Source organism: Mandrillus leucophaeus, unplaced genomic scaffold (assembly GCF_000951045.1).
Source record: "Mandrillus leucophaeus isolate KB7577 unplaced genomic scaffold, Mleu.le_1.0 Scaffold545, whole genome shotgun sequence".
In the NCBI taxonomy this organism is placed as follows: Eukaryota; Metazoa; Chordata; class Mammalia; order Primates; family Cercopithecidae; genus Mandrillus; species Mandrillus leucophaeus.
In genome coordinates this window covers 1400384-1428041 of record NW_012105864.1, presented here as the reverse complement: position 1 = coordinate 1428041, position 27658 = coordinate 1400384, and the positions used below count along the sequence as shown (strand labels likewise).

At 37.9% G+C, this 27658-nt stretch overlaps 1 protein-coding gene across 2 annotated transcripts in view; it reads left to right on the top strand.

The window, feature by feature from the left end:
* Positions 1 to 27658, top strand: part of PLXDC2 (plexin domain containing 2) — a 468543-nt gene that overhangs the window by 414799 nt on the left and 26086 nt on the right. For both annotated transcript variants that reach the window (XM_011997681.1, XM_011997680.1), the window contains one exon: positions 21421 to 21581. In XM_011997681.1, the coding sequence (XP_011853071.1) occupies positions 21421 to 21581 (161 nt within the window). The remainder of the gene's footprint in view (positions 1 to 21420; positions 21582 to 27658) is intronic.

Here is a 27658-nt window from a genome sequence, read left to right as displayed (position 1 = left end):
ATTTAATTCACCTGTAAGGGGTACCTAGAATCCTAGAATGTATATATATATTTGTGTGTGTGTGTGTGTGTGTGTGTATGTATGTATTTTGAGATAGAGTCTCACTTTGTCATGCAGGCTGGAGTGCAGTGGTGCGATATTGGCTCACTGCAACCTCCACCTCTTGGGTTAAAGCGATTCACCTGTCTCAGCCTCCCAAGTAGCTGGGATTACAGGCACACGCCACCATGCCCAGCTAATTTTTGTATTTTTAGCAGAGATGGGGTTTTGCCATGTTGACCAGGTTGGTCTCAGACCCCTGACCTTGGGTGATCCACCCCACTCGGCCTCCCAAAGTGCTGGGATTACAGGCGTGAGCCACTGCACCCAGCTATATTTTTTAAATATCTGTATTTCTTTGAGTAATGGTTATATACATTTAAAGCCACACTTTCTTTGGATTTTCAAATTCTAGCAGTAGCTTGCTGGAAGAGTTACGTTTTTTAAAAAATGACCTAGCTATATATTTTAGCAGGTACAACTATTAAATGTCTTCTTTGACATTTGGTTAGGTTGCTTCCAAGTGCCATTCACTTCCTAATTAGAAATGTCAATGTCTTCAAGATGCAAACTGGATAAAGCTATGCCCAGGGCTGAGAAGAGGTTTGCAAGTTGAATCAATGGCACAATTTTTAATTGAAGACTAAAGTCTTCAACCAGGTTCAACTCAGTCTAGCAAATTGAATTGTGCCACTCTGCTACACTGCAGATGTTAAAATTATTTCAAGCTCTGAATTTCTGATTTGATTTCATTATTCAAAATTGGTTAACGAGACTTATCAAAGTGCTGAAAACTGCATTATCTCTTGGTTCGTTTAAACTTTCTTCTCTTTGATAGAGTTAAGGTTGCTTAAAAAATATGTAAATATAAGTTCTTAATTGTTGATAATATTTAAAGTATCAGCACTCCAGATAAGCATGATATCCAATACAGGTGATAGCATTTTTCTCATTTCTTCTTATTGCTGGGAATTTTATGAAACCTGAACTCTGAAAGACTGCATTCTTAAGTCAGAGGATGGTGTCCCCATCAAGGAGATGCCAAAGTTGATACATTAAGCAGTTTGAAGATCATGATTAAGTTAATTCAGAGGTACAAATCTGTAAGGTGATTGATTTCTAAGAACTAAAACAGATATACTTTGAATGAAGTCCTATGGAATGGCTGGTCTAAATTCTATTTCTGTTGTGTTCAGCTTCCTATTTCTGAAGATATTGTAAGACTTTTTCATCCCAAGATAAAATGTTAGAACATTATTCTGCCTTTTCCCTGGAATACTTCTAAGGTTATATTTTTATTACCATGTCTGTAGTGATAGATCAAGTATCTAGTCATTTATCATTCAGTCAAATTATTTTTTGACTGTCATACATAAACCATCAAAACAATGTATCGTTCCCGTTTTTTTTTCTACTTTTCCTTGCTTTTTTTCATACACTTCTTTTGTGTAGCTCATAGTCCTATAAGCAAAGGGAAACTGTTATTTCATTTTGACAGGCTATTGAATATCTATCACTTTTTGTTTTTAAAACTGTAAAACATCTTGACATTTAGTTTTATGTTTTGCTTTGTTTGACTACTTTTCATGACAGCACTAACCCTGTTCTAAGTGTATATGTATCATCATACTGAAAAGTTCTTCTACTTTACAATGTTAATTTGAAAATTCCCTGGAATTTAGAATTTCTCTCCCAAACTTTTATCTAGAGTTGTGGTTCTTAACACTTTCTGTACATTTACATCACCTGGTTCCAGTCTGAGATGTAATTGTTATTTTATTATTCCAGTTTATAAAATTTTCTACACTCAGACTGTTCTCCATAATAATTAAATATTAACCTCTAGGGCTGGAACCAGAGCACCAATTTTTTTTAATTCCCAGATTATTCCAATGTTAGGTTGATAATAAATGGTCTGATTCAATGTTGCATAAATATTAAGAACCCTCAGAATCACTGTGGTGGAGAGTCTTGTTAAAATGCAAGTTCTGGGGTGAAGCCCAAACCTTTGCATTACATTTTTTACAAGCGCATTGGTAATGCAGTTGCCACCAAGCCACAAACTACCCTTTGAGTATCAAGAGTTGAATGGATATTTGACCAAAAGAAGAACAACGTGTTTTACTCTGACTCCACCCATTGGTGCATTGGTCCTCACCTATACCCCCAGGCCCTCCTGGAACAGTATTTTAATTGGTGACAACAAGAAATTATCTCTATCTACACGTAGAAAGTGCATCTTACTCTGCCGAGGAAAGGAATCCAAAAGCATTATATCCGTTATACCTCCTAAATCATGTTAATATAGCAAGTGAAAATGAATCCATTTAAGCCAAGCTTGTCCAACCTGCAGCAGCTATTGTTGGTGTCAGTGTATTTTATGTGTGGTCCAAGACAATTCTTTTTTCAGTGTGGCCCAGGGAGGCCGAAAGATTGGACACCCCTGATTTAAGCTGTTGACAAATGTATTTGTTTTAGTAAAGATCGTTAGTATTTTGTATTTTGTTGAACCATATGAAATTGCTGATTTTTACAAAACACTTTTGACCTAGAAAGGTTGCAATTTCATTGTTCAGCCTAGTAGCTTGACAAATTGTTGTCCAGCATAGGAAAATAAAAGAAAAAGAAAAATCACATCAGGATATGCTTTTTCCACTGTAGGTTAATTTGTAACTAGAATGCGTAGTTAGAGTTTATGCTGCTGATAGAACACAGAACAAGATGATATAGCAGAGTGCCTCTTAGAAAATGCACACTGATGGTTTCCACGAAGTAGCTCGAAATGCACTTTCCATTTGCCATCAGCAAAATGCTTGACCACCTCCCTCTGGTGGATACCTACTTTCCTTTCTGTGCCCGCCTCCTGTCTCATTTTCTACCTGCCCTGTTCCTATCAGAAACCTGGACCAGGGAACTTCTACTGGAGGAAAGAAACTTCCATATTCCATTAGATTTTGGAATCTGAGACATATGAGGGGCTCCAGGAACAGGTTTTGTGTTACCCAATATTTCTTATGCGCCTTCTCAGTGTGTTCTCCATGTGTGAAGTGATTATTCTTTTTTAAACGTGAAATGTCTAGTGATTATGGGAGATGGCCCTATGCTACTAAAATATGTATGTCACTAAAATATTCATTAACTTTGATGCTGAATTGATTCAACTTGGTTTTATTTGCTTGAGAAACTTTTCTTCAACTATTGTGTGCCAGGCCATTGTTAGGTAATGAAGATGCAAAGACCTACACACTCTGATGCCTGTCCTAAAGAAGCAAGTGGCCTAACGGGATGACATAGAGAAGTAAATTGATATTTAAGTATAGTGTGAAGAGTGCAAAGATAGACTCAAGAAAAACTATAGAAGATACTATAGAGAAGAGGTATCTAAACAAAAATAACATTACAAGAATAGGTCATACTTGATCCAAGTTTTGAAATATGGGTAGGATTTCTGAGAAAAGGGATAGAAGAAAATAATTTCAGGAAAGGGATTGACATAGAAAGAGGTTCAGAAGCATGAAACATCAAGATCTGGTTGGGTAACTCTATAGAGCTGCCAGATTTGATTTCCCTGGGGTAAAGATATATACATAGTACTCTATGGCTGGTGAGGCTGAGAAGGTGGGGCTTATTTCTCAGCCTCACCAGCCATAAAGTATCAAAATAAGTGGGGTGTCAGCATTCATAGTCTTTTATGCCAGGCAATGGAGTTTGAACTTTAACCTAGAGACCTTGGGAACCATTTGTGTCATTTTGATAAGGGAGTGTCAGGACATGTTTTACATGTTTAGTAGTTGACCCTTGAAGTATTGCAGGGAACAGGAGGGACCGGAGTAAGAATGAGAGGCCAGAAAATCTAGTTAGGAAGTTATACTAGTAATCCATAGAAGCAGTGGTCAGAGGCTAAAATAAAGTAGTAGTTGTCAATGGGAATAAAAAAGGAGAGTACACATGAGAAGTATTTACTAATGAAGTAGAAGCTACATAAGTTAATATCTGATTGGATGTGTGATTTACATCATAGGAAAATGACGAAGGTGGTTCCCAGGACATGGGTGTAAGTTATCTGGGTGGACAATGGTGCCATTGAATAGGAAATACAGGAAGAGAAAGGGGGTAAGCAATGAATTTAATTTGAGCATGTTAATGTTGACATCCAAATGAAAATGTCAGTAGATATTTTTCTATATAAGCCTGAAATTCACTTAGAAATGTAAGCATAAGATACAAATTTAGGCATCAGCAGCATATAAATGATAGTTGAATTTAAGGAGATGAATTAGGTGTGGGAGGACAGTATAAAGATGAAAAGAGTGGCCAGGCATGGTAACTCATGCCTGTAATCCCAGCACTTTGGGAGGCCAAGCCAGGTGGATCACCTAAGCCCAGGAGCTCAAGACCAGCCTGGGCAACACAGGGAAACCCTGTCTCTACAAAAAAAAAAATAATAATAATACAAAAATTAGCCAGGCATGGTGGCACACACCTTTAGTCCTAACTACTGGGGAGGCTGAAGTGGGAGGATTGCTTGAGACTGGGAAGTCGATGCTGCAGTGAGCCATGATTGCACCACTGCACTCCAGCCTGGGTGACAGTGAGTCTTCAAAAAAAAAAAAAGAAAGAAGAAGAGAAAAGGAAGGAAGGAAGGAAGGAAGGAAGGAAGGAAGGAAGGAAGGAAGGAAAGAAAGAGGGAGGGAGGGAGGGAGGGAGGAAGGAAGGAATGGAGAGAGGGAGAGAGGGAGGAAGGAAGGAAGGAAAGGCCAAAGACTAGAGAGGGAATACAGGATTTAAGGTTCTGTGAATAAAATCAAGAGTGTCAGAGAGACAGCAAGAAAACAAAAAAAGTTTGGTACCACAGAAACCAAAGGAGAAGAAAATTTCAAGGAGGAAGTAGTGAACAGTGTCAATGTTGCAGACAAGTCAAGTTAAAAAACACACACACAGAAAAGTGACCATGAGATTTGGTGGCATAAAGACATTTATTGATCTTGACTGGATTGCATAACAATCCACCATTGTACAATCTCCAGGCAGAATTTGAAGATTCTGTGGACAATGAGGAAATTGGAGTCCCCAAGGACAGACTACTTTTTCAAGAAAAAGGGAAGAAGGGAAATAGAGATTCTTAATTTTACCCGTCACAGGTGCTGAGGAGAAACACCTCTTAAAGAAGAAAAAGAGTCATGGAGTGAAGTGATATATCCACACGCATGGGTGGGGCCAATCAGCATGAATGAGGGTAGGGAGACATGAGGGAGAAGTTCAGGGGATTTCGTCTGAGACCGCTGTTTTCTCTGTATAGTGAGACAAAAGTAATATGGTGAGAGTGAGTGGGAAGAGGGCAGAGGTCACGGTGTTTAGGAGTTGAAAGACCCATAAAACATGAAATAGGAATGGGAAAGAATCCAACTGCTAATGTGTAAAGGGCTCATCAGGGTGTGTTTGCAGCCTCCTAAACTTGGTAGCATTCCTTGAGGTTGTATGACTTCACCACTACATTTTGTTCACGTGTGCTTGAATTAGCCATGCGTATAGTTCATGTAATATGCCGATCCACTTTAAGCAAAAACAAAAAAAAAGGAATTGATGATGACGGTTGATGGGGAGAAAAGATATGCTAGTCTCAGAATGGCATAGTGCTTTAAAGACAGTTTAATCCATTAGATGGCAAATTTAGTTTAATCTTCTAAACAACTAGGTTTTCAATGGCTTGCTGCTCGCAGTAAGACTAATTTTTGCTTTAGTTTTATTCTTCAGAGCTCAAAATTATTATTTGTGCAAGCTTTTTAATGTAACTTGGGTAGTAAGGACAACAGTTAATTATGTGAAACTAATTTATAACAGTTTTGTAAGCTACTGTGACCAAATATTACTTCAGTTACAGTAATAAATTAACAACTTGTTGGATAAAGTATCAGCCATAAGTGATTTTTAACACAGTTAACATACTCACCAACCACTAAAGGAAAAAAATGCAAAAACATACGGCTCAAAATTCATTGAAGGAATTTAAATGGAATTCTAAGAAATATTTGTTTAACCTGAAAAAGACAAGAGAGAAGGAACAAAGGACCATAAAACAGATGAACACAAAGAAAACAAATAGCTAAGTGGCAGACCAAATACAACCACACCAGTAACTATTTCAAATGTAAATAAAATAAGCATTTTTATTAAAAGCATAGGCTATCACACGGACTTTCAAGAAAGCCAGATCCAACTCTATGTTGTGTATAAGAAATGTACGTGAAAAATAAAGACAAAGATATAAAATGCTTCAAGATAAAATTATAGAAAAATATATACACTGCAAACATAACCACAGAGAATCTGAAGGTCCTAGATAAATATCAAATTAAGGAGACTTAAACTAGATTTAAAGACAAGGAGAATTAACAGAGGAAAATATAAAAAGGTAAAAAACGTGTCGGGCATAATGTCTCACACCTGTAATCCCAGCACTTTGGGGGGCCGAGGTGGGCGGATTGCTTGGTCCCAGGACTTTGAGACCAGCCTGGGCACCATGGTAAAACCCCATCTCTACTAAAAATACAAAAAATTAGCTGAGCATGGTGGCGTGCACTTGCAATCCCAGCTACACGGGAGGCTGAGGTGGGAGGGTCTCCTGAGCTCAAGAGGTCCAGGCTGCAGTGAGTCATGGTCACACCAGTTCACTCCAGCCTGGGCTGCAGAGTGAAACCTTGTCTCAAAAAAAAAAAAAGGAAAAAAGTGCCAGTTCATTAGGAACCATTATAATTTTTTTGTTAGACCAAAAAAAAGAAAAACAAATTAAGAAGGATATAGATGTGAACAATACTGACAACCACTTTGTCATGATTGGTATTTATACAGCAGGGTTCCTGGAGGGTTTTTTTTTCAAGTCCGCATGAAATGGTCACCAAGGTAGACCATATGTTGAGCCATAAAAAATATTAAATTTCTAGATCGTGGTCTTATAGACTACATTCTCTGACTGCAAAAGAATCGAACGAGAAGCAGTAACAATATAATGTCTATTGATAAGAAAGTAGATCTTATATGTTCTCATCACACACAAAAATGATAAGCATATGAGGTGAATAGATATGTTAATTACCATGATTTAATCATTCCACAATGTGTATATATATATAAAAAACAAAAAATTATTTTGTGCACTGTAAATATATATAATTTTTATTTGTCAATTATGCTTAATGAAGTTGGGAGGAAAAATATGATATCTACAAAATCCTCAAATATGTGAAAAGCAAATCAAACTTGTTTTTTATATATATATATATATATATATAGACACATATTGGCAAATATATGTAAATATTTGATATACGTAAAATATATATTGAAGAAAAAAACTGTAAGGAAAATTACAAAATATTTTGATGGAATGATAACTGATACAAAATCCCAAAATTTATAGAATGCTGCTAAAAAGTATTTAGAAGGAAATTTATGGTTTTAAATGTTTATATTAGAAAGGATTAGAAAGGAAAAAAGGAATAAAATTAATAACTCAAGTGTCCAATTTAAGTAGATAAGTCAATTAAGATTGTCTCAAATTAATTGTGTCTAAAATTGTGATATTTTATTAAAAATATTAATTTTAAAAGAAGGAAATAAGAGTAGAAAAATGAAATAGAAAATAGAAGACAAATAATAGAGAATTTAACAGTCATAAGCTGCTTTTTTGCAAATTTTAATAACTTTAATATCTCTAAGAAGACTGATTTTTAAAAAATTATAAACATCAAAATTCAAAGCCGGGAGCTGGGCACAGTGGCTCATGCCTGTAATCCCAGCGCTGTGGGAGACCAAGGCAAGAGGATCACTTGAGCCCCGGAGGTGGAGACCAGACTGGCTAACATAGCGAGACTCTGTTTCTACAAAAAAATTAAAAAATTAACCAGACATAATGGCACATGCCTGTAGTCTCAGCTATGTGGGAGGCCCAAGTCAGGAGGATCACTTGAGCCTGGGAGTTTGACATGATCACCTCACTCCAACTCCAGCCTGGGTGACAGAACAGGACCCTGTCTCAAAAAAAAAAAAAAAAAAAAATTAAATTCTGTGTTCATCCAAAACTCTGTTAGGAAAATGAAAAAGTAGGTTACCGATAAGAGAAAATATTTACAGTATGCTTATGTTACAAAGGACTTGTATCCAGAAACTATAAATAACTCCTAAAAAGTAACAGTAAACAACCAAACCTGAATGGGATACCATATCATGCCCATTAGGATAGCTAAACACTACACAAGACTAATATTGATGAGAATATGGTGCACTTGAACTCTGTACATTGCTGATTGGAGTGTGATATTGTGCAATCACTTCAGAAAACTCTTTGGCAGTTTCTTATAAGGTTCTGGCCTTTTAAGTCAGAAATTCCACTTCTATGTATTTATTTAAAAAAGAAAACATGGGCCGGGCGTGGTGGCTCAAGCCTGTAATCCCAGCACTTTGGGAGGCCGAGGTGGGTGGATCACGAGGTCAGGAGATAGAGACCATCCTGGCTAACACGGTGAAACCCCGTCTCTACTAAAAATACAAAAAACTAGCCGGGCGTGGCGGCGGGCACCTATAGTCCCAGCTACTCGGGAGGCTGAGGCAGGAGAATGGCGTAAACCCGCAGGTGGGGAGCTTGCAGTGAGCTGAGATCCGGCCACTACACTCCAGCCTGGGTGACAGAGGGAGACTCCGTCTCAAAAAAAAAAAAAAAAAAAAAAAAAAATTGTAAAAGAATATTTATAGCAACTCAATTCATAATTGTCAATAACTGGACATAGTTCAGATGTTTATCAATAGAAGAATGAACAAATTGAGCGCATGTTACACAAATGATTACTATTCAGCAGAAAGGAAGTATGAACTACTGATACAGGCAGTAACACAGATAAGTCCTAAAACATTGTTAAGCAAAAGATGCCAGAGACAGTGGAGTACATGTAGTATGATTCAATTTATGTGAATTTCAAGTAAAATCAAGCTAATCTACAATAATGGAAATCAGCACAGTGGTTGCCTATACAGTGTTGGTCGGGGCTGTTAGGATGGACTGTAGGTGGAGACAAGAGAACTTTATGGGGGAATGGAAGTGTTTCATATGATTTGGGTGATGGTTACTTGGTATATACAGTTATAAAAATTTGGTAAATTGCACATTTAAAATTCCTGTATTTCAAACATGCAAATTTGGCCTCTGTAAAAATAAAAAAAAAAAAGAAGAAAGAAAAGAGAGGCATTTTGATATGCTTTCATAAACTAGACATAGTTTTTAAAAAATATTCCTATGAATAAATTCTTCCAGTCTTCTTAAAATTCTCAAAGCAAAAAAAGAAAAAAAGAAAAAAGCTTATCATTGGTAAACCAGCATCTTTAATTAGAAGGCATAAAATATAACATTTCTGATCATGTGATTCATGTTTTGCTTTAAAATATTCACAGAATCTTCCCATGTAGTTGATAATGATGATAAAATTATCTAGCAATTATTGGGCTATTAACGATATACCAGGCAATCTTCTGAGGGCTTTACATGTTTAACTAGCTTAATCCTCACAGCACCCTAAGAAGAAAGTACTATTTGTAATCCCATTTTACACTTGAAGTCTCAGAAGCCCAGGGATTTAAGTAATTTGTTCATAGTCACATAGTTTCTAAGGAATGTAGCTGGTCTATAATACCAAGGGCTCTAATTCCAGGCATGCTCTGTGCTCCTTATCACCCTACTGTCCTGCCAGGAGGGTTGCTTCTAATATGGTCCAGTTTAGTATATAGTCATTTATTTGCTATTCTCCTATTAAAGCCATCCAGTGTGTCAAAAAAAAACAGCAGCACCAACTTTGCCTAATCATAGAGTTATTTTTATTTATTTTTTTTTCAGAGGAAGGCACGGTCTAACTCTGTCACCCAGGCTTGAGTGCAGTGGTGCAATCATGGCTCACTGCAGCCTGGAACTCCTAGGCTCAAATAATCCTCCCACTTCAGCCTCCTGAGTAGCTGGGACTGCAGGTGTGTACCACCATGCCCACCTACTTTTTTTAAATTAATTTTTGTAGAGATGGGATCTCACTATGTTACCCAGGCTGGTCTCAAACTCCTGGCCTCAAGTGATCCTCTGGCCTCAGCTTCACTAAGTGCCAGGATTACAAATGTGAGCCATCATACCTGGCCAGCAAATCACAGAGCTTTAAAGTCCAAGGGAACCTTAACTTCTTCTCTAATCCCATCCCCCAACACTTTGAGACCAAAGCCCTTGCAACTGTATACAACTTGTGGAAGTGTCATATGCCCACACAGCAGAGTCTGTTTGCAAAGGTGGTTTGGTGGAACAGGTTAGGTCAGGACCAGTGCGCACTCCCTGGACTAAACATGTTCTGTTCCACATTCAAGACATAGAGCTTTACATTTCAGGAGACTTGGTGCTCCAGTAGCTAAGGGGCAGTCAGTGTGATAAATACAGCTTTATAATGTCCATTCTCCTAAGCAGCGTGATTCTGTCTGTGTTAAAGGCAAGTATTGGTGCAAAGCAGTGAAATATAAATACCCTGTACAAGTGTTGCTCAGTGTTTTCACTTTTTTTTTTCTTTCTGTCCTATGTGGCACAATTTATTAGTTCTCGTAATACAAACTGAAATGAAATTCAAAGCTTTACCGAGCTGTTGTTTTTGTTATTTTTTGTCTTCGGCGTTTCTTTTTTTTTTTTTTTTTTTTTTTTTTTTTTTTTTCCGGCTTCTGATTCTGTCTCCCTGAGCTACACAGCACACACATAGAATTCTGCTCATTTACTTTCCTGGAGAGCTATAATATGCATCAAACCACAGCAAATAGCAAAAGGATTGTATGGTTGTTGAGAACATCAGTGTCTAAGGTTCCAGTACTGAGGCACACACACACACAGGCTACCAGCAACTAAATTAATCCCTGCTTCCTTGGGAGATCCAAAGGTTTTTATTAACGTTATGCATAAATTCAGACACCAAGGAACTTGAGGTTGATTTAGTATTCTGCAGTTTTCCAAAGAAGCTGCTTACAGATAACCACTGAAGGGTTGATCTTATTCAGATAGGCTACTACACCTCAGAAGCTAGGCTTTTGTTTTTCAAATAGTGGCTGTGGATTCTATATCCCATGTCCAAGCTATTGTTTGGGACAACATGTTTCCCTTCGGGTGGTTGCAAGTACATGAGAGGCTGATCTTGGCCTTTCCGCTTGAAAAACTATTCACTGAAAAGTCCTTGCTTTCACTCGTCATGCCCCTAAGCTTCCGTGAGGTAATGGATTCCTTCTTTCCATGAATAATTTCAAGAAGTTCTCTCATTGCCCTGGTAGTGCAGCCATGATTGAGAAGAATAAGGGTAGTAATCAACAGAATATTAATGAGAGTTAATAACAGTATTAACAATAATACTAAAGAATCAATATAACAAAGTATACTAATCAGTAGAGTAACAAGTAGTATGAGTGGCACTAACAACATTAGCACAGCCATTCCATTGAGGATTTATTATATTTTAAGCACCATGCCAACCACTTTATAAGCATCCTCTCAGATCTTCACAACCATCAGGAGATAGCTCTTACTATTATATCCATTTTGCAGAAAAGAAGACAGGATTGAAGAGATGCTGGTCCTTGAGGTCCAGCAATGTGAGATCTGATGTTATTCTTGGAAACCCCCAAGGTTCCATATTTATGTTAGCCCAGTGGTTTACACACAAATCTGTCTTTCTACACCGATAGGAACAGAGTGAAGGGGATTTTTCTTCCATGTTCAGGAAACTTGATGGATTTGATAAGTAGTAAACATTCATCCTTATCCTATCAGGTTATGCATATAAATGATCTGTTTGAACGTAAGTGACTATTCTGAAATTGACAGAATAAATGGCACGAAGAGTCACTCTGTTCTGTACCTCCAAACCTTGAAAGTGCTTTGTTGGCGTATTTTCGGTATTCCATAGTCACTACGAATATCCTTGTTAGGAAAACTATACTACGTTTTTTCTGTAGTTAGAATCCCTAATATCTTTACCATGCAAGGGCTCGGCCTGAAATTAAAAGAGAAAATAGTTTATGAACCCCTTTGGTTTCATATTTAGCTGAAAATTTTAGGTACTAGGATTGTTTTTCCCCTGTGGATTCTTTGGTAGAAGCCGAGACACATTTTATTTTTATTTTTCAGAAATAATTTTTGGGCGCACTCAGTGGCTCACGCCTGTAATTCCAGCATTTTGGGAGGCCGAGGCAGGTGGATCACCTGAGGACAAGAGTTCCAGACCAGCCTGGCCAACATGGTGAAAGCCCCTGTCTACTAAAAATACAAAAAAAATTAGCTGGGCATGGTGGGACATGCCTATAGTCCCAGCTACTCGGGAGACTGAGGCAGGAGAATGGCGTGAACCCGGGAGGCGGAGCTTGCAGTGAGCCAAGATCGCATCACTGCACTCCAGCCTGGGTGAAAAAGCGAGACTCCGTCTCAAAAATAATAATAATAACAATAATTTAAAGATATATTTTAAATAGAGAAAAATGAAAACTTGATATACAAAGCTGATGTTAGGAAAAGTTTAGAAGTTAGGTGTCATAAAGATCTTGACTGCTGAAAACATATGCGTAGGCAGATTATTACAAAGAAGAGCACATACACATACAAGAAGTGAAAAATGATAATGGGTTATTCCAAATATTTATTTTCGGTCTTATTTGTAGTATATATAAATACCATAAACCTTCTCTTTTTTCAATTTTTTTCTTAAAGACAGGGTCTCGCTCTGTCACCCAGGCTGGAGTGCGGTGGCAGGATCAAAGCTCACTGCAGCCCTGATTCTTAAAATTTTCCCTTTAAGATATCTGCACATACACATGCATAAAAGCACCGATCTTTGAATGAGACTAGAATCAGCCTATCATTTGGTAACTGTTATCCAAAATCCCTCATTTGGATAGAATTAAGTATTCCTTTTAATATTATTTCATAGACATTTTATTCAGCTTCATTTTTCCAAGATAAAAGGTAAGGGATTATCAGGTTGTTGTTTTTTTAAAGGATATTCATAGTCTAAGATCTTCCAGCCCAGAACATTTTATATGTTTCCCTGAATGAATTTCACAGCTGCCGACAGTAGGGCAGACTGTAAAAGGAAAGCTGCCCTTGCCAGATACTGGTCTCACCATACATAATGCCCTTAGATGTGTTTTGTGCACCTGCTTTTATATCTTTTCACAGTGATTACCCAAATCCCTTCTACAGCAATGTCTTAACATGAATTGTGAATGTGTTGTCACAGTGATGCCTAATATGAATTAGGTACACCTTGTATAATAGTTTCAATCCATTCCAAAACTAGAATAATATTGACAAGCTGGTAAGCATTTAAAAAATAGCATCACTCTGATTAAGAAAATGAAAGAACTAAGAGGATTATGAAAAATTACAAAAGACTTAAAACACCAGAAGAAACTCTGAATGAAGTCAAAGTCATAATTGTGTATATAGAAAGTTAAAGAGGTGAGAGAGAAAATAAGTGAGCTACAAAATGAGATCAGTTGCAAGGGAAACTTACAAAGGGAAGTACAATTCACTTAAAACTTTTATCATTTGATTTTCCTTCGTTACATGCTTTAGCTTGTAAATGGGTTAGGTACTATTCCATGGGGAAAGCCATGTCTATGTGCGTTTTTAATCCCAAAGCGGAACACTAACATTTTAAGCATTTATAGTTTAACTTTATTCTGAAGCTTTAAAAGAGTACATTTTGGCATCATCTGCATAAGATTTATGAATTTTGAGCAAATTTGTGCATGACTCTGTCCAACCCATCAGCCTCTCTGTCCCCCAAAGGATATTAATATATTATGGAATTTATGGGCTGTAGTTTTTCATTTTAAGCCCAGGAGAAGAGTTAGTTCTAAAGTGAATAAAATTTCAGATAAAGAATATTTCTATTTTAGTTTTTTCTTTATTTCTCGATTTTAATTGTTGGCAGTATTTAATAGTAGGTACAGATCATTTTGGCAATGCATTAAAATATTTTACCATATTGGAGAATTATACTTCTAAATACAGAATATCAATGTCATATGCATGTAAATCCTAAGAGAAAATAACAGTCATAGAAACAGCACGGAGACATAGAGTTTTAACATTAAATGCTACACTTTGAAAAAATAAATAAATATGTGTATACACATATATACATATATATATAGAGAGAGAGTTTTAACATTAAATGCTACACTTTGAAAAAAGTAAATAAATATGTGTATACACATATATACACACATATATACACATATATATACATATATATGTAACATTTTCTTCCTTTTTCCTCCTATCTTCTTTTTTTCTACCTCCTTTTCCTTTCATCTTTCCTCCTTCTTTATTTTCCATGATTCATAGACTGCTCCAAATTAAACACATTGACGTGAGGTCTTGAATATTTTCTAGTATGTACTTAATATATTTTAAAAATATGTTGTCTTGGCCAGGCGCAGTGGCTCACACCTGTAATTCCAGCACTTTGGGAGGCTGAAGCACATGGACCACTTGGGGTCAGGAGTTCAAGACCAGTCTGGCCAACAGGGTGAAACCCCGCCTCTCCTAAAAACACAAAAATTAGCCAGGCGTGGCAGCCTGTGCCTGTAGTCCCAGCAACTCAGGAGGCTGCGACAGGAGAATTGCTTGAACCCAGGAGGCAGAGGCTGCTGTGAGCCGAGATCACGCCACTGCACTCCAGCTTGGGCAATAGTGAGAGCAGACAGAGACTCCATCTTAAAAAAAATATATATATATATATATACACACACACACACACACACACACACACACACACACATATATATATGAGTGTGTATATATTGTTTTTGCTATTATGGTAGCAAAAATTTTCCCAAAAATAGCAGATTGCTTTCATAGAATTGACAGTTCTTACAGTCTTCTCTGTGTCTAAATATTGATCTGCATTTCATAAAGCGTTGAAAAGTAATGACACTCACTGGGTCAGATTAGAGTATATTATATTGAATACTATTGATTTTCTCTGCTTCATTTATATATTAAAAATATCTTAAGCACAGTGCAAAAAAGGCCTTTACTTTGGAGATTTTTTAAGTATATTCCTGTATTTCCTTTTTTGGCTTGGAGACTCTTTTATGGCTTCTTGTTGCCTGTTATTAATTCCTCTTATTTTAATACACAAGGTAAGGCTCTACAAAGACTAAAGATTTGAATTCTTCTGTGTGTTATGTTTTACTAAGCGTGTGAGAAGGATGCTTGTTTAGTTTTTGTTTGCTTTTGGACATGAATGACAGCTCATAAGATGTTTGTATGAATAGAGGAAGAGTTTAGGTCTTAAGACTAGATTCCTTCTCATGTTTCTTTAATTTCCCCTAAAACCTACTAGACTCTGATGAGCTTTGTATTAGTCCATTTTCACACTGCTATCAAGAACTCCCTGAGATTGGGTAATTTATGAACAAAAAAGGTTTAATTGACTCAGAGTTCTGCATGGCTGGGGAGACTGCAGGAAACCTACAGTCATGGCAGAAGGCGAAGGAAAAGCAAACACCTTCTTCACAAGGTGGCAGGACAGAAAGAGAAAGAAGGGGGAAGTGGCACTTTCAAACCATCAGATCTCATGGGAACTCACTGTCACAAGAACAGCATGGGGGAAACCACCCCTGTGATCCAATCACCTCCCACCAGGTCCCTCTCTCAACACATGGGGATTACAATTCAAGAAGAGATTTGGGTGGGGACACAGAGCCAAACCATATCAAGCTTACTGAGAAGTTTGTCCCTGAAGCAAGTTCAGAATTCTCTTTGACATACTTCTATCTGCCAATTTAAAAGAACAATCAGTCGAGCCACAGATTGACATCTTAGTTTATTGTATTTTTTGCAGGAGGGAAATGAGTATACTCAAGCAGTCTTCCCTTGAGGTGAATGAACTAAACTTCAGTTATGGGAATTAGTAAGCATTTACATTTTCTAAATTTCAGTTTTGCATTTGAGGTGCCTATTTTTTTTAAACTTTTATTTTAGGTTTAGGGGTACCTGTGTAGGTTTGTTTTATAGGTAAATTATCACAGGAGTTTATTGTACAGATTATTTCATCACCCAGGTAATAAACATGGTACCCAATAGGTAGTTTTTTCATCCTCACCCTCCTGCCTCCCTCTACCCTCAAGTAGGCTCTGGTATCTGTTGTTCCCTTCTTTGTGTCCATATGTACTCAATGTTTAACACCCACTTACGAGTGAGAACATAATGTATTTGGTTTTCTGGTCCTGTGTTAGTTTGCTTAGGACAACGACTTCCACCTCTTTCCATGTTGCTTCCTTCAAAGAATAGGATCTCATTCTTTTTCTATGGCTGCATAGAATTCCGTGGTGTATATGGACCACATTTTCTTTATCCAGTCTACCGTTGATGAGCATTTAGGTTGATTCCATGTCTTTGCTATTGTGAACAGTGCTGCAATGGACATAATGTGTCTTTATGGTAGAATCATTTATATCCTTTTGAGTATATACCCAGTATACTCTAAATTCTGTCCGCAGATCTCCATAAATATGCAAAATCTATACAATTTGATCAAGCATGTTATTAAACTGAAAACCAAGTAGTGAAAGAATTTAAAATCAAAGCATATTAATGGAATGCTTCCTGCACCTTCAGATTTAATGACCTCTAATTAAGCCATCGTAATACCTGCCAATATACACTCACCTAAAGCCCATAGAAAGAAGCCAGAACAGAGATGCTTGTACTGTGAAGGAAATTGTAGAATCATTGCAGTAGCCAAAAAAAAAAGGTTAAATAATACGAGAGTAGAAAAATGCTTTCTCCAAAACTATGTGTGCAATTTTGGTCACTCCATTCGGATGGTCACTCTAAAGCATTTTGAAATAGTCATTGGTATGTGACACAAAGAAACTCTTGTAATATTTTGGAATTGTGTATGCTACATTTTTCCTTAAATGACTTGCTCTGTTAGAACAAATCAAGTCATGTTATACTCATAGATCTGGAAATATTTATTTTGTCTTCTGGTTAGTATTGAGAATCCATGAAAGCTGTTTATTTTATTAAAATAATCATCATCCAAAAATGTCATTAAATGGTTATTTGGCTAGGAATAAACTAGACTGTACAAATTGCATTATTAGATATGGCCGCAGTGTCTTGGCATCTAAAACAGAAATGTAAAGAAACATTTTTAAAAGGAGATAATATAACTAAATTATTATTGGAAGTATGAATAAATAATAATTGTGAGAGTATTTATGTCTAAATAAAGGTAGTAAGGTTTACCACACTCAAGGTGCAAATCTGGTTCTGACTGTTATATTCCAAAGATTGGCAATTTATGTACTGCAAGACAAAAATAATTTTATTTCTGACAAGGACCCTTATTTAGTAAAACATGACCCTTGCACTCTTCTTTCTTCCTTCCTGGGAAGGGCTGCCTCCTTAACAGGTGCTGGTCCTCCAGCCCATTTGGGAAGTAGCAACCTGAGGTCAACTCACAAATACCTTAATCTTCCCTGTCCATTCCTGCATACACAAAAGAAGTAAGACTAATTCAGGTGCAGTGGCACATGTCTGTAATCCCAGCACTTTGGGAGGCTGAGGCAGGAGGAATACTTGAGCCCAGGAGTTCAAGACAAGCCTGGGCAACATAGTGACAATCTGTCTCTACAAAAAAAAAATTAACCAGGCATGGTGGCACATGCCTGTAGCATCAGCTACTTGGGAGGCCAAAGCAGGAGGATCACTTGAGCCCAGGAGTTCGAAGCTGCAGTGAGTCAAGATCACACCACAGCACTCCAGCCTGAGTGACAGCAAGACTCTGTCTCAAAAATAAAAAATAAAAGAAGAGGAAGTGAGGCTGAAATTTGTGAGGCTAAAACTTGGCATGCTGTGTATAAAGGACTGTTTATGATGGCAGATACTGACCTAAAACCCAGCCCAAAGACAAACCCCAGAAATAGAATCAGACACTGAATGGTTGGATAGATGGATGGATGGATGGAGAAAGGGAGGATAAAAAACAGCAGAAAGGAGAGGGATGGAGGGATGGAAAGACGAATGGAAGAGGGAGGGAAGGATTTGAAGAAACAGTCAAAGCTTCGTTTTTGAGTCAAGTAGATATTTTTGCTACATTTCCCCTAAAGCCACATTTTCAATTAATCCTGTTTTCCCAGGAAAGCAATGTGTCATACTCTTATAAAAAATAAGAAAATAGCCAAGCCCACAAGATGCAATAATACAAGCATACTTAAGGATGAGGCCAAATTTTTAAAAGCAACACATGTTAAGGGCAAAAACACAGTTTATATATTGTCATGAATCTGACTGTATAATTTGCCTCAACCTGCCTCATATAAAAAGTACGATAATAATATAATATCTCAATATTCATTAAGTGTTTATTATGAGTCACATACTCTCCTAAGAACTTTATATGTATTAAATGTGGAATTCTCATATCAACCCTGTGGGGTAATTACTGTTATTGACTGCATTTTGGAGATAAGGCTAACTGAAGACCAGACAGATGAGGTCATTTATTATAGCCTCACTTGATTTTTATTGGCAATGTGGTCATTCTAATACTGTAACCTATTTCCAAAAGCCTTTATTTTTATCTTTTTCCTTCCTCTCTGTTCCTCCTCCCTTCTCACCAAATACAGATGAAAATGTTTGTGATGGCAGATACTGATCTAAGACCCAGCCCAAAGACATAGCCTCTGTCATCTTGGAGGTGTAATGTTAATTCTTTTTTGTAAGGTTTAGTCTCGCTCTGTCGCCCAGGCTGGAGTGCAGTGGCAGGATCTCGGCTCACTGCAACCCCCGCCTTCGGGTTCAAGCAATTCTCCTGTCTCAGCCTTCTGAGTAGCTGGGATTACAGGCACCCGCCACCACGCCTGGCTAATTTTTTGTATTTTTAGTAGAGACAGGGTTTCCACCGTGTTGGCCAGGCTGTTCTCAAACTCCTGACCTCAGGTGATCCACCTGCCTCGGCCTCCCAAAGTGCTGGGATTACAGGCGTGAGCAACCACGCCCAGCTCCAGTGGTAATTCTTTAACTGTTTTTCCCATTAGTTTTTCTTTGCTTGAAGTTACCAGATTCTTTTCAGAATTATTTGCTAGAAGAACTCACAACATGAAATAAGAGGAAATAGCAGGACCTACAGCCCAGTGTTCATTGAGGAGGCATTGATCAGAGGTCCAGAATTCAGACATGGAGGCCAGACTGCTAGTGTGTGAGCTCAGTTTTACCTTAATAGTTTTGCAACCCTAGCTCATGTTCTAATTATCCTGTGCCTCGACTTCCTTATTATAAAACAGAAATAATAGTAGTGCTTACCTCTTAGGGTTGTTGGTTGGGTGCTTGCAAAGCAATACAATGATCCCTGGCACAGTGTGAATGAGCTATTATATAATGAATTACTCTAAATTTGATCTTCTTTCACTAATGAATTTCTGTTACATAAGGGAAATCTTTAGAATTTTCAGCCTTACTAGATTTGGAGAAGGATTACTGAACACCAACCGCAGTTCTCAAGCAAGGAGTTAACGAGAGCAATAAAAATGTAGAGGGGAGGTAGAAAGAATTAGGAGGTCATGTTTCTCCACTTTATCTGGAATTCCATTCGTTCGTGTGGACCACACATTGTGATAGACATCCATGTTTGGTTTTTCTTTAAAAAAATGTAAAATGAAAGAAAGAAATCAGTGCTTATTAAACGAAGTTTAATAGACAAAAAAATGTTTACAACATAGAGGCAAAGGGTAAAAATAACAAAGAGCTAAATTGTTCTTGAAAGTATTGAGGCCGGATGCAAAGGCTCACTCCTGTAATCCCAGAACTTTGGGAGGCTGAGGTGGGTGAATCACTTGAGGTCAGGTGTTCAAGATCAGCCTGGCCAACACGGTATAACCCCATCTCTACTAAAATTACAAAAATTAGCCAGGTGTGGTGTCGGGCGCCTGTAATCCCAGCTACTCAGGAGGCTGAGGCAGGAGAATTGCTTGAACCTGGGAGGTGGAGGTTGCAGTGAGCTGAGATTGCACCACTGCACTCCAACTTGGGCCTGGGTGACAGAGCAAGATTCCCATCTCAAAGGAAAAAAAAAAGAAAGAAAGAAAGAAAGGATTGAGAAACTTTTGTTCATCTTAAAGAATTATCTCATAATTCAGAATACCAGTCATATGGTGCACTTAAGATATAGTTACTGCTGTACATAATTCAGGAAGATCTCTAAATGCCTGAGTAATCATCAACAATTACAGAATTTTAGTAAAAGAAGACTTTAGAGATTAGTTGTATTTGGCTGACTGGCTTTGGTTAGGATAGTTATTACTTTAGAAATTTAATTCCTCCCTTTGCTAACTCAGAAAAAAAAATGTGTATTACAGTGGAAAGCATCTCAGTAAAAGTTAGAGGGAATGATACTGTTCTGGGGTGTTGTGGAATGTTTTCCTTTGCTGTGATGTTCCCTTCAGATAGTGATCAAAACTATTTGAGGGTCATTGAGCATCCATCTGTTACACTTTTAAAAAGTATTTTTGCTTAAAACAGATTTTTCACAAATTTTGCTTGGAGTTCATGTACAAACTTTCTGAAAATGCTTATGTAGCTTACCAAAAGATGTCCAGTACTCTTGAATTTAAAATTTCCGTGAGAGGAGCTTTCAAAATTAATCAGTTTTTCCCTAGGTAACTTTGTTGGTTTAATGAGAAAAATCAAAGTTAAATTTAGTGTGTAGTTAATTAGAGTTTGAGGTATCCCACAGTACTTTGAGAATAAAAAGTATTCATTTTGCTTATCCAACTAGAAATTTTAAAACACAGGCCAGGCGCAGTGGCTCATGCCTGTAATCCCAGCACTCTGGGAGGCTGAGGTGGGCGGATCACCTGAGGTCAGGAGTTTGAGACCAGCCTGACCAACATGGTGAAACCCTGTCTCTACTAAAAATACAAAATTAGCCAGGCTTGGTGACTCACACCTGTAATCCCAGCTACTCAGGAGGCTGAGGCAGGAGAATCACTTGAACCCAAGGAGGCAGAGGTTGCAGTGAGCCAAGATCATGCCATTGCACTCCAGCCTGGGCAACAAGAGTAAAACTCCATCTCAAAAAATAAAAAATAAAAATAAAACACAGTGATAAATGTATTTTTACTCACGAATCCTGTGGATTCTTCATTGCCCACATGAAGAGCACCTCACCTGTAAAATTGGTGTTGTGGAAAAGTTGTCCAGGAAGTAAAGATCCAGTCGTACTTTATTAAAAACACAAATATCTCCTTAGATGAAAATGCAAACTTAAGGGTAAGCTCATGACCGTCCTGACAGCTGGGATGTTCTTTCAGCTTCTACAGATGACAGTGCAGCTGAGAAGAAAGGGGGAACCCTCCACGCTGGCCTCATCGTTGGAATCCTCATCCTGGTCCTCATTATAGCCACAGCCATCCTTGTGACAGTCTATATGTATCACCACCCAACATCAGCAGCCAGCATCTTCTTTATTGAGGTAAGTGTTGAGTTGAACACATGAAAACCACGCCAGTTGATGAACTGTATCCGTTTGCTAATACCACCTGGATTTAATATTTACCGCATGATTTCTCCATTTTTCAGTTTCGAGGTTTCTGATTTCACACACATGGATGCTCTCACCCATGCACTCTCGTACATATTGATAGATTGCTTTCAGATGATGGGTTCAGTTACCTTATCTCTGGAGCTTTTAAAGACATAAACTATCTTGTCTTTCTGAGATCTAAAAGAAAATGGGAACCATACTTTTTGGTCCTTTTACACCAAGTATGTTAACCAGCTGCTCTCCTTGTCCTAGGAGGAAATACTACGTATCTGGGAGGCTAAAGACTTAGCTTAAGTCAATTGCTCAATGAATGCTAATTGAGTATTGGCTGTGTGCATGATACAATATGATGGGCCTCTTCTCAAAATGCTCACAAACCGTTTGGAAAAAATATGGTTTTCACCACAAAATGACAGATATAAAAATAAAATAATGGTATATGCTGTTGCCATTTTGCATAATGTGTGTATATTTGTATATTTATATATAAATGCACAGACACACATATCCACACAGACACGGAACGAGAGCACCATACTGAATAAGTGTTATGTCTTCATGTACAGAATGTAGGTTTGGTGCCAGTGCTGAGGAGTAAACAGGTGGGAATGCAAGGGGCTGTGCATAAGGAGCTGTGGCTAAGCCCTGGGGTCTAAAAGGCTGAAACCAGGAAGCCTGGAGACCAGTAGATACAGTCTGTGCGTGTGACCAAGTCATCTCTGTCCTCCAGAAGGTTGGGTTTCCTGGGCCCCATGCATATGATGCAGTTTTTTCTTGTTTTGTTTTGTTTTTTGTCGTTGTTGTTGTTTTGACAGAGTCTCACTCTGTCGCCCAGGATGGAATGCCATGGTGCAATCTCGGCTCACTGCAACTTCTGCCTTCCAGGTTCAAGCGATTTTTGTGCCTCAGCCTCCTGAGCAGCTTGGACTACAGGCAAGCACCACCACACCCAGCTAATTTTTGTATTTTAGTAGAGACAGGTCTTCACTATGTTGGCCAGGTTGGTCTCAAACTCCTGACCACAAGTGATCTTCCCGCCTTGGCCTCCCAAAGTGCTGGGATTACAGGTGTGAGCCACCATGCCTGACCACATGTGCACCTTTGACTCTCACATCTGAATGGAACCACTCCTCTTCCAGCACCAAATAAAACTAGAAATACTAAAGCAATAAAGGAAATCTTCTCTTGCAGAATTTCAAACACAGAATTAGAATTATTCATTGTATGACACATGGAAAGGTTGCTTGGAATTATGGTCACTTGTTGAGTGAGAAATTATAATACCTTTTAAACTATGGAGTTAAAATTACCTATGCTCCTTATAATGGGGAGAGGTGAATAAATGCAAATCAAACAATTGCTTAAACGTCCTAGATGGCTCACAACTGTCTGTAGAAGAAAGTGCCGTCTCCTTTTCCTTCTTTGGGGGCTCAAGGCCTTGGCACTCTCAATCTTAACGTGTCATTTCAATCTTTATTCTCTTGGCTCCCTAATCTGGAGTTGGCATTTCTGTCAAATTTCATGCTTTGTCTGTCTCTGTACACAGCCCAAATTCTGCATGTCACAAAAACATTGCTCATTCTAGTTCCTCCATCAAAAATTCTTCCTGGTCAGGTACAGTGACACATCTGTAATCCTAGCACTTTGGGAGGCTGAGGCAGACAGATTGCTTGAGCCCAGGAGTTTGGGACCAGCCTGGGCAACATGGTGAAACTTCATCTCTAAAAAAAAAAAAAAAAAAAAATAGAAAAAAATGAATGGGGCGTGGTGGCGTGTGCCTGTAGTCCAAGCTACTTTGGGGGCTGAAATGGGAGGATTGCTTGAGCCCAGGAGGTCAAGGCTGCAGTGAGCCATGACTGTGCCACTGCATTCCAGCCTGGGTGATAGAGAGGCCCAGTCTAAAAAAAAAAAAAAATCCTCCACTCCCATATTAGTTCTTGAATTCAGAAGCCAAAAGGCCTTTGATACGTTGTACCCCATAAGCTTCTTTAGACCATCTTCCTGCTCGGCATCTGGGTATAATCTCTTTCTCTTCTGAAACTCTATCTACAGGGATACACCCCTACCTTTCTCTGACATTCATCTTTCTGTTTTACACTAGAGTTCAGTATGCGCATGATTTATTCCACCCTGCAAAACTTGTAAGTGCCTTAAGATTTGGATTAAATCACTTACGTTTCCTTTGAAAAATAGGGATTCTGCCAATATTTCCTGGAAAAACGTTCATAATAAATATCCTAGGACATTTCAGACTTCCAGAGAAATTTCATATAAAACATATTTCAGAAATGGCATCTTCATTTGATTCAGTAATTGAGATATTATCAGGCATTGCCTTGAATTGAAAATCTGTTATTAAGTTCTGTTAATGTGCTTGGTTTTCTCGGAAGAAAGTAGACAACCTTCTCAAAGTTACAAATGTATTCTTCAAAGAGCTGCTGAGTGACAAGCTAGAAAGCCTCAGGGACTAGCCAGACCTCAGGCTGCTGCTACTGCCGTAACCCCCTCACATGTTTAAGCCTTTTCAAACTGTGCAGTTTATTTTCTGACATAGTAAAAAAGAAGACACTGTGAATATCTGATGGTGTGGTATTAGCGGCAAATTGCACAGTATGAAAGATCTAGTTAAAGCTGGTTCAAAGCAACTCCCGTATGACTGCAAAAATAGTGGAATATTGTTTTGAGTATCAGTCTCATTGTCTTATGTCTCAGAGCCTGTACGTCCATATGTGTGGAGTGTTTGCATATGTATACATACACATGTATTTATAGAATATGAGAGCTAGATGGAATCTTAGAGATAATTTAGCTCTATACTCTCCTAACACAAAAGGAGACTGAGTGAGGCTGAGAGGAGTGGAATGACTTATCCAAGGTCAAAGAGCCATAGTTCTAAGAATAACTCTTTCTTCTTTTCACGTGTAAGCAAAGCAGAGTCACTCAGCAGGTCTCCCAGCTTTTCTCCTCTTGACTTTTTTTCCTTCCTGTGGAGTCAATTGCCAGAGTCTGCTTAAATCTCTACCTATCTGACACGCTGCTGGGGTCATGCGGCTCACAGTGGCTGGGCAGCAGCTGATGTTTGGAGGTGATAGTCATAACTTCACTATTATTAAAACTGACCACTGTTTGCAAAATCAAAACAGATCCACGATGACCATTCTGTTTGTGATATGCAGACGTGTAAATTTGAAGATTTTAAATTATTAGTCACATTAGAATTGTTGTTGCATAAATGAGGGAACTGAATATAACAACATTTTTTTCATTGCCTTTGATGTTCCATACTATATTCCTATCTACTTTTGAAATGAAATTGATGTGCTTTCTTCTTTTATGAAAATGATACCATTCTTTATAGAAAATTGAGATAATGCAGAAATGTAAAAGGAAGAAAAAAGAAAGTCATTTATAGGTTCCAGCATGCAGAATTGATGACTATTAATAGTTTCATTTATTTTCTTCTGGAATTTGTATGTACATAATTTGATGTTTGCCCATTTAATACAGTGGTGATTTCACTGTAATACACATAGGTATTCTTTTTTAAATAACATTTTTCTGTTTTATTATGATGGCTTTGTAAACATAATTTTAATGTTTGTATTCTGTTCTATTCAACATTTGTTCAATAGTTTTATACTGACTGCCTCTTATGCAGTCAAGTGGTAACTCGGAATACACTGAGAGCCTAACATGTGCCTACAAGTCAAAAAGGACCTGTTTCATTCAGATGAAGACTGTGTGTTAGTTTTCTACTGCTGTTGCCACAAATTGCCACAAACCTAGTTACTTAAAATAACACACACTTGTCTTACAGCTCTGGAGGTCAGAAGTGCTAAAATCAGGATATTGACAGGGCTGGTTCCTTCTGGAGGTTTCAGGGCTTAATCGTTTCCTTGCCATTTTCAGCTTCTACATGCTGCATGTATTCCTTGGCTCATGGTTTCTTCTCATATCATTCCAACTTCTGTTCCCACCGTCACATCTCCTACCACGAACGTTGGCCCTCCAGCCTCCTTGTTGTAAGGCCCCCTTGTGACTACATTGGGCTCACCTGGGTAATCTAGAATAATCTCTGCATCTCTAGGTCCTTAACTGAATCACATCTGCAAAGTTCCTTGTAAGGTAACATTGACACCTTTTGGAGATTAGGACGTGGACATGTTTGGGAGGCCATTATTCTGTTGAGCACAGAGTGTGTCAAATGTGAGATGCATCGCACACTTCCAATTAAACTGTAACACACCCTTGACTATAAGATATGTCCCAGTTTCAGTTATTAAAATGTAACCCAATGGATATCTTGAATATTTCACAGTGAAATCCAGACTTCACTAAACACTTGTATGAGTTAGTTCCTGTGCTAAACACTGTATATAATGTGATGAAATTGAATGACTCTAGGCTGGGAGCAGTGGCTCATGCCTGTAACCCCAGCATTTTCGGAGGCCGAGGCAGGCAGACCACTTGAGGTCCAGAGTTTGAGACCAGTTTGGCCAACATGGTGAAACCCCATCTCTACTAAAAATACAAAAATTAGCCAGGCATGGTGGCACGCGCCTGTAGCCCCAGCTACTCGGGAGGCTGAGGCAGAAGAATCACTTGAACTTGAGAGGCGGAGGTTGCAGTGAGCCAAGATCGCACCACTGCACTCCAGCCTGGGTGAACGAGTGAGACCCTGACCCTGTTTTTTAAAAAAAAAAAAAAATTCATGACTCTGCCTTTGAGTGTATATATCAGAGCTCATGCACCCAGTGTCTTATCGCAGAGCAATGCGGCTCTTCCTACTTTTTCTTATTTTTAATCATCCCCATTATAAACATATTAATAGTAACAGCCAACACTTATCAAATACACTAATAAAGTGATTGACACTTATTACCTCATTTAATCCTCATGAAGACCCTGTGTGATACAAAGGTTATCTTCATCTCATAGATGAGGAAGCTGAAGCATGGGCCTTAAGTAAGTTCTCACCATCACGCATTTGGTCATTAGTGGAGTCAGGATTTAAGCCCAGGCTCTCCAACTCTAGAGACTATGCCCATAACCACCAGGCTGTGCTGCCTCCCTATGTGTAAAGGGTTTTTCTTCATATGCTGTATGTAGAAATGTCGGCTGATATATATACAAGGACATACATTATGTCCTTGGAACGGATTTCCAAAAGTAGAATCAAAGGAAGGAAATGAATGGTATAAAAGAATGTAGTAAATATTGCCAAAAGCATGACAACAATTCATGTAGCTGTTGCTATTATTGTCTATTTTTAGTGATGATAATGTCAGTGGCTGTTAGCTGTGTATTTTGTTCTTGCAGAAAAGATACACCAGTTATTATACATTTTGTGGACCCAAACAGCCTTCCTTATATAAAATACTTACATGGGCTTTAGCTTTTAGATTTCTTATTGTAGAAAGGAAATGAGATAATTAAGCAAATCATCACCCCATAAACAAGTGAATTAACTATTAATATCCCGTGTCTTCTTATACAAGATTAGGTACCAGAGTTCCATTCTTCTAAAATGTTCCATTTCTATTCAGTCAAGCCGAATAGCCTATTTTTTATTAACTTATCTTGTATATTACTCCATCATTCTCAGATCTTAGACTTGGTAGTTTCTTTGACTGACTGGCTTGCATTTCATGTTTATGTGTCTAGCTTTTCACATTAATTTTCTAAAGGGTATCTGATTTTGGCCAAAATCTATCACATTATATACAGGAATGTCTACACACGCTTTAAGTATTTTTTTTTTTTGAAAATGAAGTTTATTATCTTGAAAAAAAATGGCAGAGAACACATATTTAAATAAGCATGAATTCCTTAATTTTTAAAAGATCTTGATGGAACTAGTATCTTTTTGGAAGAGTCAATGTGTCTAGGTTTTACATTAAATTTAATAATTGTCGAACATTGCTAAGCATAAATGTTGTGACTTGTAGTATATTTTATTGTTTCATGAATATGGGTCACAGAGATAAATGTTTACACTCTTGAAT